This window comes from Ursus arctos, unplaced genomic scaffold, assembly GCF_023065955.2.
Source record: "Ursus arctos isolate Adak ecotype North America unplaced genomic scaffold, UrsArc2.0 scaffold_25, whole genome shotgun sequence".
In the NCBI taxonomy this organism is placed as follows: domain Eukaryota; kingdom Metazoa; phylum Chordata; class Mammalia; order Carnivora; family Ursidae; genus Ursus; species Ursus arctos.
The window spans coordinates 42,748,207-42,763,214 of NW_026622930.1; the positions used below are offsets into that span (position 1 = coordinate 42,748,207).

Sequence of the window (15,008 nt, forward strand, 5' to 3'; positions counted from 1 at the left end):
TGACTGTTCCACATCTACGATTAAGTGGAAAAACATAAGCTGTGGAAAAAAGAGGGACTTGGTTTACACAAAATACTTAAATCCTGAGCCTTGGTTCCTTTGTCTATAAAATGGTGGTATAATACACCTTTTGTAGGATTACTGTGATCGTTGAATAAAGTTCACAGTGGAGTTGACATATAGGAGGCAACAACAGTCTATTTCCACAACAAATAGAAAAAATTTTTTTTTCCATTTTCGGAAAGGCATTTGTTTTACCAAAGCAATATTCTTTCCTTGTATCTTAAGGATTTTTCTAATACCTCATAATTCTAGAGTCCGATAGCCTAAAAACACTGTCTAGTTGTAGGGCACATTGATGGCCGCTTGCCCATCCATTCCCTATTTCCTAATAGTCATGGTTTTATTCAAGTATAATCCTAGATAAAATAAGGAATCCTGATTAAAGACAATATCAAACGGATTGTCAAAATATCCCCACTTTCTTCGAGAAACACTATCATATCTAAAACACTTTGATGAACACTGAATATTAAAACATTTTATGACACTGTATAAATTGATTGAATAGAAGTGAACACAAACACATACTCTTCAATTTTCAATACCCCAACAATATATGCGACCCCAAAAGGACCCAGACACAGGGAAGCCGACACCAAGGATGACAGAAGGAACTATCAACATAATGTTGGACCTTGATCCCATCATTGAGCTGTTGATTGTAAAGCGCCTGGAATCACGCTGGCAACTTGTAAAAATAATAAACTTCCCTGTTATTAAGCCAGTTTTTGTTCACTTTATTATTACTAAACAGCCAAAAGTTCTCTGAACAATAGTACATCTTATTAACCCACAAGAAAATCACATTTACTGACATTGTTTCTACTCTCATCTGCTTTATCCTTGAGAGCAAATACTATTTTATTATGTTGCATATTGCTTTATATAGATTCCAAGTCTTTGGGTTACTTTGCACCAACTTCTTTTGCATGCTCATATGCTTGGGCCCTTAAAAAACTGTAACTTTTATATGCGTTTCTTTGTTCTGCATGTTTTGCTTGAATTATTCATTAATGGGCTATTAAAGTTGCTTTTATCTTTTGGTAAGAATAGGCATTCTGAGAACGTTCTTCTAAGCCAGCAACTCACATAGCCTAACTGCTCATACGGGCTTGATAATAAATACTGTCTTCCCACAAGCCTAACATACCTTTCTCTGACAACAAAAGTGGATGTGTTTTCTTTTCTTTTTGAAAACCCCTAATCTTACAAGTTTATAAAGCTGCTGCTTGTTTGGTGAATGCCTCCAACCCTAACTCATTTAGAGGTAGAAATAACTGGACCAGGTCTGGTTATAAGCTTTAGCTACTACAAGTCTTCTTGGTGCTGTTATGACCCTGTCTTCTACAATCCTATAATTAAGAATTTTATAAAAGAGAAAATATTTCAAACACATTAAGTGATTGATATAATTCTTTTCAAGGGAAGAAGGCATTTGCTTTTAAGGCTGTCAGTTATGTGAGGGGAAAAATGAAAAGAAAAAGGCAAAGATTTAATGGGTCCCTCTAATAGTTTAACTATTTGAAAGTGCAGCATGTAAACGACTTCAGATTCCAGAAAGCTCATTTAAAGAAACTCACTATACTCTGAAAAATGCAATATGCAAAGCTGTTCAACATCAACAAATTTAAGAGCCCAAACTAAGAATAAAGCATAAAAAGATGCAAATATTTCTGTCAAAGTTTAATACTATATTTTGATTAGACTGAAGACGGTTCATAAGCTCTCAGTGAGTACACTTAACTTTAAGCTGATACATTTGAAACAAGAGAGGCGAGGTAAAGTACATGTTTTATTCTGCATAGTTAACGTACAAAACATCCCCACCTCCCTCAAGAAGCACTATCATATCTAACACACTTTGATGAACACTGAATATTAAAACATTTTATGACGCTATATAAACTGACTAGAAGCGAACACAAATACTCTTCAATTTTCCATATGCTAACAATATATCACATTGATAATAGGAAGAAAAATATTTGGATTTATTTTTAAATTCAAAATTCTTCTGGTTGCTCATCACGGAGGGGCCTTACAGGTGAAAAGGTAATCAAGTTACCACCGAAGGAAATGTGTCTGGCATGATCTTGATGTCTCCTCTCCACCTGAGCGAAAGTATTACTCCAGTTCAGGCCTGGCTAAAGAATAAATTCAGAGAAGTCACTAAATCAAGGGTTTCACCAAGTAAGCCTTCAACATTACAAGTTAATAGCAGGTTAATTAATCACATAAATAATATTTTAACATATAGCAATAAAACTATTAATGATTTTGCTACTTACCAGTGGATCTAATTTCAAATATATACTTTTTTTTTAATTGAAAAGGTATATTAGGTACATATACCTTGAAGGTGACTAGTAATATGTAAATGGACTTCAGCAGTATACGTAAGATGAATAAAATTAAGACCATATCTTCAGCCATTTACACAGATTCCACAAATCCTAATCCATGTAACTCACTTAACAGGCTTTTTACTAATGAGATCCTACTGGGATCCTTTTCTTTGTTCTCCCTCAAACCCTATTTCAGGTTCAAGTGATGCTACAAAAGCAAGTAATAATTTGGGTCTAAAATAGGTGGACCTATAAAAAATAAAATAAAAAGTCTAAGTTCTAATAATTTATGAAAGTGGAAAAGAATTCATAGGGAGACTAAATTATAAAGTACTAAGACTTGTCATACGATAATGTATAAGATATCTGAAACATTTTTAATCATAATATTAGTACAAAACATTATGATACATTAAATTCCAAATTTATTTGTAATATCCTATATTATCAGAACCAAGCATTCAGAGTTCATATCTGAGAACAGGATTAAATCAGGTTTATATCAATTGGCCTTATGCTGAAATCCCTGACTCTAAGATCAAGAAAGCACAGAGTACAGGTCACACTGACACACTTCACTCTGCTCCTGAGACACAGGGCAGCCCAGAAGCCTGAACATAAAAAGAAGGCATCTTTGAAAATAATGAAAGCCAACATATACAGATGTCCTTAAGGAATTAGTGGCTTAAGGAAGCCAAGCATTTGCCAGGGCTTATGAGGTTAACAAAAATTATTGCTTTTACCCTACATTTGTCTTAATGAATTTTTTATATTCTGAGATCAAAAATTAGCAAACCAAGGCCGTTTCCTAACCCATTTTAGCAACTGGCCCTGGAAAATTTCAAGGTAAGGCTATAGCCCGGGATTGTCAACCTGGCTACACATTAGGATCACCTGATAAAGGTCCTACTCCAGACTGCTGACATAAAAATATCTGGGGGTAGGAGCCTGGGTGGCTCAGTCGTTAAGCGTCTGCCCTCGACTCAGGGCGTGATCCCGGCGTTATGGGATCGAGCCCCACATCAGGCTCCTCCACTGGGAGCCTGCTTCTTCCTCTACCACTCCCTCTGCTTGTGTTCCCTCTCTCGCTGTCTCTCTCTCTCTCTCTGTCAAATAAATAAATAAAATCTTTAAAAAAAAAAAAATATCTGGGGGTAAGGCTGAAAACCACTGCTGTGAACAGTAGGCAAGAGAACGCTATTTCATTCATGGCACTGTGCCAGCAGCCACCAACATGAATCAGACGGCTCGGCCTAAAGAGGAATTTACGGATAATAAGGGAAAGAGATCCCTAAAATTATAATGTGTTTTAGGAATGTAACGTATTCATATTATATTCCTAATAAGAGATGAAGCGTGTGCGTTGTGCACCTGTATCTATATATAAATTAATATGGGAGAGACGAAATCTTTTCCAGGAAGGCTTCACAGAAGGACTAAGGTTTGAACTAGATGTAGAGGCAAGAAGTCACCAAAAGTAAAGCTGGGGAGCCTCCAAATAAAATAGTAGGACATATATACAGTAATCTAAAAGAATCAAAATGAAAATAACCAGCTATGACTGAAGTAGGATAGACATTATCTACCCAACTGCATGTTTCTAAAGGCAGAAACCTTGCCTTATTTTTTCTTACATCACTTAGAGATGCCTAGTATAATCCAAGCCACAATTAGATATTTAAGTGTTCAACCAATATGTCATAACAAATTTGATACATAAATTATATAGGGAAATAAATCTTCAGAATTTAGTATTAAAACATGCTATATTTTAAAGTTTATAAACATGGCATTTTTTCCCATTTTGAGAAAACTGAGTAACAAATGGATTTCATAGTAAATGAAACAATAACATGTAAATTTTAAACCAACTTTTTACATAAGCTGAAAAGTAATACCATTTTATAAAACCAATCTAGAATATAAAGCAATTTTTCAAATTAAATTGGAAAACTTACCAAATCAAGATGGAATTCAGTAGTGAGACTTTTAATATCAAATACTGAAAAAACAAAACGAAACAAAAATCCAACTTTTAGCTTTTTTTTTTTTAAAGATTTTATTTATTTATTTGACAGAGAGAGAGACAGGCAGCGAGAGAGGGAACACAGCAGGGGGAGTGGGAGAGGAAGAAGCAGGCTCCCAGCAGAGGAGCCTGATGTGGGGCTCGATCCCAGGACCCTGGGATCATGCCCTGAGCTGAAGGCAGACGCTTAATGACTGAGCCATCCAGGCGCCCCCCAACTTTTAGCTTTTTAACAAATATCCTCGCAGTCAAGTGTTGTTAGAAATGGACAAAAATGATGAAAACCTCCATATATGAAATGCTAAGACAAAAATATAGGTCATCTTATGCTATAGCATTTTTTTTTAAAGATTTTATTTATTTATTTAACAGAGAGATAGCCAGCGAGAGAGGGAACACAGCAGGGGAGTGGGAGAGGAAGAAGCAGGCTCCCAGCGGAGGAGCCCGATGTGGGACTCGATCCCGGAACGCCGGGAGTTTATAAAAATAAACAAATCTCAAGCTTGCAATATTAAAGGTACCCCTGAGCAGCCAGGTTGGCAAACACGTGGAGACGTAGGGAGAGTGGTGCATTTGGAAGGCGTGGAAGCTCTGTACCCTTTCCCCATACCTTGCCCTATGCATCTCTTTCACGTGGTTATTCGTGAGCTACAATCTTTTATAATAAATAGGCAAGATACTAAGGTTGAAAGGGAAAAAAAAAAAAAAAAAGAGGTACCCAAAAGATGCTAGGTGAAGAACACAGCTGGACTACATTAGATGTCTGGCCAAGGTTACGTTTATTTTGCCCTAGGCCCCCGCCAGAACAGCATCACTGAGAAGCAGATGAAAATAGCAGGCGAAACTATCACACACTAAACTATGACAAAAGTACAAGAGCCATTTCCTATTGCAGAACAATCACAACAAAGTAGATAAGAAAAGGCATGATGAAAGAAAAATAGGGCATTTTAAAGAAAGGTTTGAGGATGTGTGTTGACAAGGAGGTAAACTGAAAAATTAACTTCGGGGAATTTCTCTGAGTCTTCACAAACAATGAAGAATCCAAATAGGTCTAAGGTAAAATGCTACTTATTTCCAACACGGATCAGCGGCCGTGGTTTTTACTAGGTATACGTCCAGAGGTGCGAGGAGCAGAGTGGGGTACTACGACACGTACAGATTCTCATAAGGTAGTTTTTGTGAATGCCCAAGTTTTCAACCTTTACTCTTAGAAACTGGTACCCCAAAGTATTCACAATAATCTATGTATTAGTCCAAGTTCCTTTAACAAAGCCTCATCTAAATATATTTAAAAGACCTCACCTGACTGAGAAATTTTAGTTTTCTCTTCATTTTGACATAAGATGTCATTTTGTGATGGTATATTTTTTTCAGGGCTGCTCATCAAAACATCCTGGGCTGTAAATGAAGAATGCAGTTCCATGCCTTCTACATCTGGAATTTCTTCCTTTTTATTAGTATTATTATCATCTGCCACTTCACTAGCAAGTAGAGGCAAATTCATTCTTTCACTGGATAAACAATCCATCTCAAAGTTCATCTTGTTTGCATCCTGGAAGTAAAAAATTGGAAAAAAGAGAAAAAGTCTCATTGCTATTAAAAATAAAAACAGTAGAATGACATTCTGAACACAGGCGAAAGAACAGCTCACAGCCTGTACCATGCTGCTCAGTCCACCAGCAATCTTTTGAACCTCTCCGAATTCTCCGATCTTGTTTTTTTTTTTTTTTTTTTTTAAAGATTTTATTTATTTATTTGACAGAGACAGCCAGCGAGAGAGGGAACACAAGCAGGGGGAGTGGGAGAGGAAGAAGCAGTCTCCCAGCGGAGGAGCCTGATGTGGGGCTCGATCCCAGATCGCCGGGATCATGCCCTGAGCCGAAGGCAGACGCTTAACGACTGAGCCACCCAGGCGCCCCTCCTATCTTGCTTCTTGAACAATTAGTTCAAGGAATATTACAGCAATGGTATGATTGAAGGAAAGCTTCTCAGCAACTGTCTGTGGTATTCCAGTTCAGTGACTGGCAAACATTCTTTTGTGAAGGGCTAGATGCTAATATTTTGGGCTTTGTGAACTGCAGAATCTCTGCCACAACTACTCAGCTCTGCCACTGTATTGCAAAAGCGGCCAAATACAATACAGGAGTATGGCTGTGTTATAATAAAACTTTATTTTAAAAAATAATCTTGATGTGAGTTAAAGAACACAAAATGGGACTATGGTTTCAAACAAGACAAAGGCCTTTAAGACAAGAAGTATCATTTTAATGACTGGTTTAGACTTCCAATGGAAATTCTGGGAGTTGTTTATGGAGTTACTATATATAACGACATAAATTGCTATCTACTATACTGGAGTAGGACTTACATAATTTACATCAATTAAATCTTGTAATCCAGGACACTGAGCATCTTCTATGCTGTTCCTAAAAGAGAAAAAAGTAGATAATCAGAAAATTAAACACACTGCTATCCTTTTACTTGTATTTTGATATTCTTCTTCACGGGTCAAAGATGGGACCTGGTCCAAAGAGGTTAGTTTTGGACCACAGCTATAGCAGGATGGCCATGCCAACTGGGTACACTCTCCCCCAGAAAGCTCGCAGCCTGTTACCATGCTGCTCAGTCCACCAGCAATCTTTTGAACCTTGCCAAATCCAGAGCTACACACATACTAGGGAAAGGTTAGAATAAAGCCGCCTCCTGGGGGTCAAAGCAACAACTCAGTTATTGTATAGCTGATGTTGGCTACGTTTACTTGTTACGTATAGCTTAATATATTCCAATCTCGAAGTTCGTAACTAGTATTTCATTAGAAATATGTATCAACCTCTTGCAAGTCATTTAAAAAAAAAATTTTCCTATTTCTCTAGTTTTCAACTCCACTTCGCCTTCACTGCACAAAGTTGTTTATGTGTAAGATGTTCTTTCAGGACTATTTTTGGGAATTAAGTAAAAAAATTTTTAAAGAATACTTGTAATATCTTTTAAATACAATTATGCATCTTCTTAGCACAAGATAATAAACTAGAAGATATAAATAAAGTAAAGCAACTTGCACTTAAGAAAGGACAATAAATTGATATTTTATAATCCACAGATTCCTAGGACATCTAAAATATTTAGTCCCCACAAAGGCTAAACATATCTTGGTTTGTACTAAAAATTCAAAATTTTAAAATTTGTTCCATGAAATATTTAAGAGCAGAAACTTTCATTTGTTTCCTCTATTCCAATTCACAAGGTTTTCTTTTTTTTGACAACCTTCTTTGCTATAATGACTGAGTATTCAATGCAATCCCATCTCCAGATTAATAATAAAAGGAATAGTCCTCTCTTGGCTCCAGACTACAATTTTATTTTCTACTTACCTTTAAGTATCTTTTTCCTATCAGGTTTCTGGTACATTTATGTTTCATGAACAAGGACTATATAATTTTGATGGATTTGTACAGAGGCCATACTCTGCAGCAGAAAGAATAGAGGCAGCATCCAGTTTTGCCAATTATAAGCTGCATTTGGGTAAGCTACTAACTTTTCAAGTCTTCTCACTAGAAAAATGGGGATCTAGTACGTCACAGGGTTGTTTTGAAGATGAAATGTGATCATACATGTTAATAACCTAGAACCATGTCTAGCGCATAATTCTTCAGTGCACATTAGCGCTCCCTTTACGCAAGATAGCAATCACAAGGCACTTTTTCGATAGAGGCTGGTACAAAAGTGCCCTACCTCTCAAGGACCCTGTAGGGAGGTATTGGCACTGCTGTTCCGTGAATGATGAAACTGAAGCTAAGTGAGTTAAAGTTGTTTCAAAGTTTCAAGGCTGGTATGCCATGGAACTGGTTTTGAGCTCAGACCTGCCAAGCACCAAAGTTGCATTGTGTTTAGCACCAAACAACACTGTATTGCTTCTTTTCTTCTTAGTTCTGCAGAATTTACGTTGTACACCTAAATATAACTAATTATCTATCTGAAATTGTAAGCCTTACTTCCCTCATTTAGAAAATAGAAGTCTTTCTTACACGTTACAGGGTCATTGTGAAATCTAATTAAAAATAGAGGTCTCGCATATTTTACTGCGCTAATCTCAAATGGTATTTAATGTCAGCATCTGTTATATTTCTTTTCTAAAGACTTATTTTTAGAGAGAGAGAGAGAGAGCACACGCTCATATGTGCCCATGTATGAGTGGGGGGAGGGGCAGAGGGAGAGAATCCTTAAGCCGAGTCCCTGCTGAGCACAGAACCTGAAGCAGGGCTCGAGCCCACCACCCATGGAGTCATGACATGAGCCTAAACCAAGAGCTGGACACTTAGCAGACTGAGCCACGGAGGCACCCCAGCATCTGTTACACACTTAATAATAACACATGAAAGAAATACCTGTTTTTAGGAATAGTCGAAAGCAAATTCTTATCAACATGCTCACTTTTGGTACTTTGAGGACGAGGATTCTGTGGTGACACAGTTTGTTGTAGATGGTCCATCTCAGCCCTGCTCTCAGACACAGCTTTGCTGACAGACTTAGGTGTCCTAAGTCTTTGAGAAAGACGTTCAGAAGAGATAGAAAGTCCTAGAAGATGAGAGAAATCATTTCAATATCAAAAAGTTCTTTCATTCACTTTTCATTATATCCAGGAAGACAGTGCAAGTTCTTCCTATTACCTGACCAACTAGCCTCTTCCATAGTATGTTTTTTAAAGACAAATGCCTGGGACTTTCAGTTAAAGATAGTATTGAACACACACATTAGATTCTGTTTCCTCCTGACATCCCACTACTATAAGCAGTAACAGAGATCATCTTAAAAGGCAGAGTGTTACAAAGACAAAGGATGACCCCTGCCTTTTTTTACTCAGCAGCTTTTTATTTTTTTAAAAGATTTTATTTATTTATTTATTTATTTATTTATTTATTTATTTGAGAGAGAGCATGTGTGCACTAGCCGGGGGCGGTGGCAGAGGAAGGAGCAGACTCCTCCCTGAGCAGGGAGCCTGATGTGAGGCTCAATCCCAGGACCCCGAGATCATGACCTGAGCCGAAGGCAGATGCTTAACTGACTGAGCCACCCGGGGACTCCTACTCAGCTTTTTAAATTTGAAATACAATTTCAAGGACAAAGGGAAGTAAAAAAAGAGACAACAATAACCAGAAAATTTTGGAAGTTGTAATGTAGATGAGTGAGTGGGATATTATTTAGTAGACCCAAGAAAATAAATTCTAAGCTACCAGTCACCAATCAGGAAAGATAATTAACCCAATTTATACCACAGCATCCCTCAGAAGAATTGGTGGCCTCAAGTATGTCTGGAAGCAGAGATGAAAAGGGAGCTAAAAACAGGAAGATCGGTTCAAAGTCAGTTTAAACAACGAATGGAGCCCTTTCCTCATTTTGCACAGGTAGGCAATTGTCAGCATGTTCCCTCCCCCACCCAAACCAGAAAACTAGAGAGGCTTATTTCCTGGAAGAGGTGAAGGAGAAGGTCTCTGGCTTAGGGGATACCAGGCAAGGTTAAGAGATTGGTACTATATGGAAAAAAGGGGACCACAAACACACTGTTGAGATGCTCAATTTTCTCCCTCCCACCTGGCTCCTGAAAGGCTGACAGCCAGAATTACACCCTCTAGGCAGCAGACTGGAAGAATCCTTTCTGGGGAATCCTACCAGCCCACGAGAAAAGAACTAAATAGAGTGATGTGTACGTTCCTAGCGCTATGGCACGGCTAAATCACCCCACACTAAAGCCCCCATTACCCATGTGCTGCCGGGCAGAGACCTGCTCTTAACCACAAGCAGGGAGTGAATGATCACCAGACAGCCAAGGGAAGCCTCCAATACAAGAGATGAAAATCAAAAGCAAACAAATGAAAATTTCTTGGAACAAATATTGACTGTACAAGGGAAAGAAAACATAAAAGCTATCATTAACATCCTCAGAAAGGTAAGACAGTGCAGTTACCAAACAAGTACAGAATGTTATAAAATGGAACATTCCAAGAATGAGAAAGAGCTCTTGGGAATTTAAACCATGAGAGCGAAACCAAAAACCAAAAAACAACAACTATAAGAGCCAACATGAAAGTTGAGGAAATAAGGAAGTAAAAAACAAGTACAGGAAAAATTATAAAAATAGTTCATTTACCAAGAAAAAAAAAGATTTTTTTTTTTTTAAAGATTTTATTTATTTATTTGACAGAGATAGAGACAGCCAGTGAGAGAGGGAACACAAGCAGGGGGAGTGGGAGAGGAAGAAGCAGGCTCATAGCGGAGGAGCCTGATGTGGGGCTCGATCCCATAACACTGGGATCACGCCCTGAGCCGAAGGCAGACGCCCAACGACTGAGCCACCCAGGCGCCCCAAAAAAGATGTTTCTAAAAAGAAAGATCAGAGAGGACTAAAGGAGAGTAAATCCAAGGAACAATTCACACACACACAAAAGCTACACAATTCGAGAAAAAAGTCTACACAGTCAAACAACTCAGGACTCCAAGAGTCCTTTAAGAACTAAAAGTGGTTGGGACGCCTGGGTGGCTCAGTCAGTTAAGCGTCTGCCTTCCACTCAGTTCATGATCCCAGGGTCTGGGGTGAGCCCTGCATTGGGCTCTCTGCTCAGCATGGAGCCTGCTTCTCCCTCTGCCTGCCCCTCCCTCCTGCTTGTGTACGCGCTCTCTCTCTCCCTGACAAATAAATAAATAAAATCTTAAGAAAAAAAAAAAAAGAACTAAAAGTGGTTGCCTCTAGGGAGTGACAAATGGGGTGAGAGGGGTTTCTTGGGGGACTTCTGCTCTGTAAGAAGCCTCATACAAACCATGTGCTCTGCAACTAAAACTCAGTCTTAACAAAATAGATTTGGGCCATAAACCTTAATCTCCCCAGTTGTAAATGCCAAGTTGGGTACAAGAAAGACTAGACGGTGACGAGTTCCTTGGGAAGTTAGCGGCTAGTATCTGTGTTATTAGGAGGAGGCAATTTCTGGATTCCTAGGAAATGTAGCTGCTTAGAATAAAAGACACAAATCAGACCACACCAGATATAATAGCTAAATTGACAAGAAGGTTATAACATACTTGAGGTGATAAATTTACATTTTATTTTTTATTTATTTATTTTTTAAAGATTTTATTTATTCAACAGACAGCCAGCGAGAGGGAACACAAGCAGGGGGAGTGGGAGAGGAAGAAGCAGGCTCCTAGCGGAAGAGCCCGATGTGGGGCTCGATCCCATAACGCCGGGATCACGCCCTGAGCCGAAGGCAGACGCTTAACGACTGCGCCACCCAGGCGCCCCAAATTTACATTTTAATGTAAATATTAGATAGCAGCTCAAGATTATGTTCAGAAAATTTCCCCCTGGACACAGTTAAGTAATAGAGAAAAAATATCCCTTCAGCCGATTGGTACCGAACAGGACTTGGCCCCTTTCTCCTTGAAAACAAACATATAGCACTTAAAGCACTGATAGAAGTGTCCGAGATTTACGGAAGAGATTACTTTAGCTATGACCTCTCATCACATGGCTTATAAATAATTTCCATCTAGATATATAAATTCAACCTAATAAACATAGCTTATGAAAAATAGCTATTGAAAAATCATAAGAAAGAAAAATCATAAGAAGACCAGAGTTAGAAATCAGTTAGAAAATCATAAGAAGTGGGGCGCCTGGGTAGCGCAGTCGTTAAGCGTCTGCCTTTGGCTCAGGGCGTGATCCCGGCGTTCTGGGATCGAGCCCCACATCAGGCTCCTCCGCTATGAGCCTGCTTCTCCCTCTCCCACTCCCCCCGCTTGTGTTCCCTCTCTCCTGGCTGTCTCTCTGTCACATAACTAAATAAAATCTTTAAAAAAAAAAAAAAAAAAGAAAATCATAAGAAGAATGGTTTCCTGAAGTATTAAAAGCTGGTTTCACTGGAATATTTTTAAATTAGGAAATCAGGACATTTACTGTGTCTCGTAAAATCCGAGAAGTTTTAAATACAAATGAAAATTAAACCAAACGCCACTTTCCGTAAGCTTCATTTTAAAGCACAACAAAAGAAAGGTGAGGCTTTGGTGCCTGAGATGCTTTGCATCTTAAATTCTAATCCAACTCACGAACCAGAAGAAAATCACCTAACTTCTCATGCTTCCGTCATGCCCCTTACCTCCTGGGGTCCTGTGACCTACCTCACAGGATTGTGCGATTAAGGGGTAATAACAGATGTGAAACCACTTAGAAAACATAAAAGCCATTTTAGAGGATACAGCACACTTAAAGTAATCTAGTCATACAATCCAAACCTGCCTTGCATGTGTGAGTGAGCATGCCGTCTATTTCCCAGACTCAGAGTTCGTAGGCCTTCCTACGAAAACTATTTTTGACCTCTTAGACAAACTCCCTTCCAACCCAAATATTTCTCTCGAGGAGTCTTAGCAGAAAAACTAACCTGAGAAGGATTTAACAGGACTTTCGATTCTGAAGAATCCAGCATCAAACACTATTTTATCAACTTCCTTTGGCATTACAGATGCCGCTGCCTCGGCAGTTTCTTCCTGCTTCATCCTCTCCCTCATGGCATTTTTTATGGCAGCCAGGCGATTTCTAGCTGCAATTCTTCCACCATCATCCTGTTTGGGTTTACTTGCTACCCCTGAGACAACTTTCTTCTGCAAAGAGAAATTATGAAATGTATTAAACCTTCTCTTTATCATCTTATAAGAAAAATAATTAAAACATACATAAAATATATAACACATTCATCATATACTAATCAGGTTCCTCGTATGTACTTAAAAACACTGGGGGCCAAAGGTAAAGGACAAAGCGCCTGCCCTCAAGGCATTCACAGCTTAAGGAAGGGCTAGATATAGACACTAAGAATAATAAATGTCATGATACAGACAAAATTAGACGGCTATAAGACAACACAAGGCTATCGCCTAAATCAGTCCTCAGAGTCATCGAGAAAGGCCGACAGGAAGTAGCCCCGGAGCTGGAATCACAGTTAGCCAGGCTACGAGATGGAGTGAGGAAAGGACTGGGTGCAGAGAACAGTATGTTTGCAAAGCCGGAAGTGAAAGAAAGCGCAGAGGAACTGGGAGGAGGTAACCAACAGTTAGATTATAACATCCCTTGCAGTAACCATTTTAAGAAGCTACATTTATATAGAGAACAAAGGCATAGAGCTTATTGATGATTTTTAATTAGGAGATTAACATCACTGGCTTTGTGATTCAGAAAGGTCATTCTGTCTACAGCCCAGAGAAGGGACTGGAGGGTTACGAGCCAGTTAGGAAGGAGACTACTGCACTGATACTGGGAAAGATGACAGTAGTTAGATTAAGGAGGAAAAATGGAAAAACATGAATGGCTTCAAGAGATATTTAAGGGGGTGAATTGAGAGGACTAGCAATCTACTGGATGTGTGTGGGGTGGAGATGGAAACAGGGAAAGGAGTAAAGAAGATAGCCAGGTTTCCACCTTGTTCCACCAGTAGGACACCTACTGAGATGCCAATACCATCCTCTGAGATGCAGAAACAGTGACATGTGTTCAGATGACTTCAGTTTGGGGCATACGGATTTTAAAATACATGGAGTCAGGATATATAGAGCTAAAGCTTAGCAGTAAGCATGGTTTGAAATATAGATTCGGGATTCATCACAGGATGGGTAACACTGTACAGGGAGAATGTGGAAGGAAAAAATAGAGTTGAGGTAGGAATGTGAATATCACAAACATAGAAGGGATAAATGGAAAAAAAAATTGCAAACATGACTGAAGGATGGGCACAGAGGCTGGAGGAAAATCAGAATATAATTTCAAGGAAAGAATCAACAATATTAAATCCTGCAGAGGGACTGGATTTTATCAGTAAGTATCTAATAATTAAGCAACTAGAGAATCAATACCCTTGGTGATAACCATTCTAATGCAGAGAGAGGGGTGAAGCTGAATTGCAGTGAGTTGGAGAGGTAAGTGAGAACCAAAATAGTAGCAACAGAGTATAGACAACTTTTTCCGGAAGCTTGTCTGTGATTGGGAGCTGGGAACATCATATGTTGTTTTTGTCTTTAATGGAAACAAAGATAAGAACCTTGACACGTCTAGAAACTGATGGAAAAGAGAGGGGAAGAGAGAAAACAAGGCTAACTGATGGAATGAGAGATCAATGAATAAGAGGTGAGAGGGAAGGGTGTCAAAGTATAATAGTTTTAGTTTCTTTGTTCCAAGATCTTAACAGTAGTCTGTAGAATAAAGTCAGAGGAGAGAGAGACACCTGGTGATATGGGATGGAATTACAAAGCTCTGAGAGAATGCCATACTGACATAGCCATTATCTGCAGCACTAATGATATTAATGTTTCCAGGACCAGGTACTCAATAAGAAATACCCACAGCGGCTTCAAAATGTTCCCGCATTCTTCACTGCTTAATAGATCTGAAATCCATTCATTTAATTTAGTCACGTGTCATGAGACTTCATTAGTAAAATGACACTGTAATAGGTTCTTTTAATACTCTACCATCTTAAACTCCTACCATAGGATTTAAAACAGAGATTTTATTTGGATTACATAATAATAAAGTG

The 15,008-nt window shown here is 38.6% G+C and overlaps 1 protein-coding gene across 1 annotated transcript in view; it reads right to left on the reverse strand.

Moving 5' to 3' along the window:
- Nucleotides 1-1,733: 1,733 nt before the first annotated feature.
- The window catches only part of DLGAP5 (DLG associated protein 5), a 37,509-nt gene continuing 24,234 nt past the window's right edge, over nt 1,734-15,008 (reverse strand). The window contains exons 14-19 of the mRNA XM_048220154.2: nt 12,864-13,083; nt 8,823-9,012; nt 6,806-6,863; nt 5,740-5,989; nt 4,367-4,410; nt 1,734-2,207 (exon numbers count right to left, since the gene is read on the reverse strand). Coding sequence (XP_048076111.2) covers nt 2,067-2,207; nt 4,367-4,410; nt 5,740-5,989; nt 6,806-6,863; nt 8,823-9,012; nt 12,864-13,083 — 903 coding nt within the window. The 3' untranslated portion in view covers nt 1,734-2,066. The remainder of the gene's footprint in view (nt 2,208-4,366; nt 4,411-5,739; nt 5,990-6,805; nt 6,864-8,822; nt 9,013-12,863; nt 13,084-15,008) is intronic.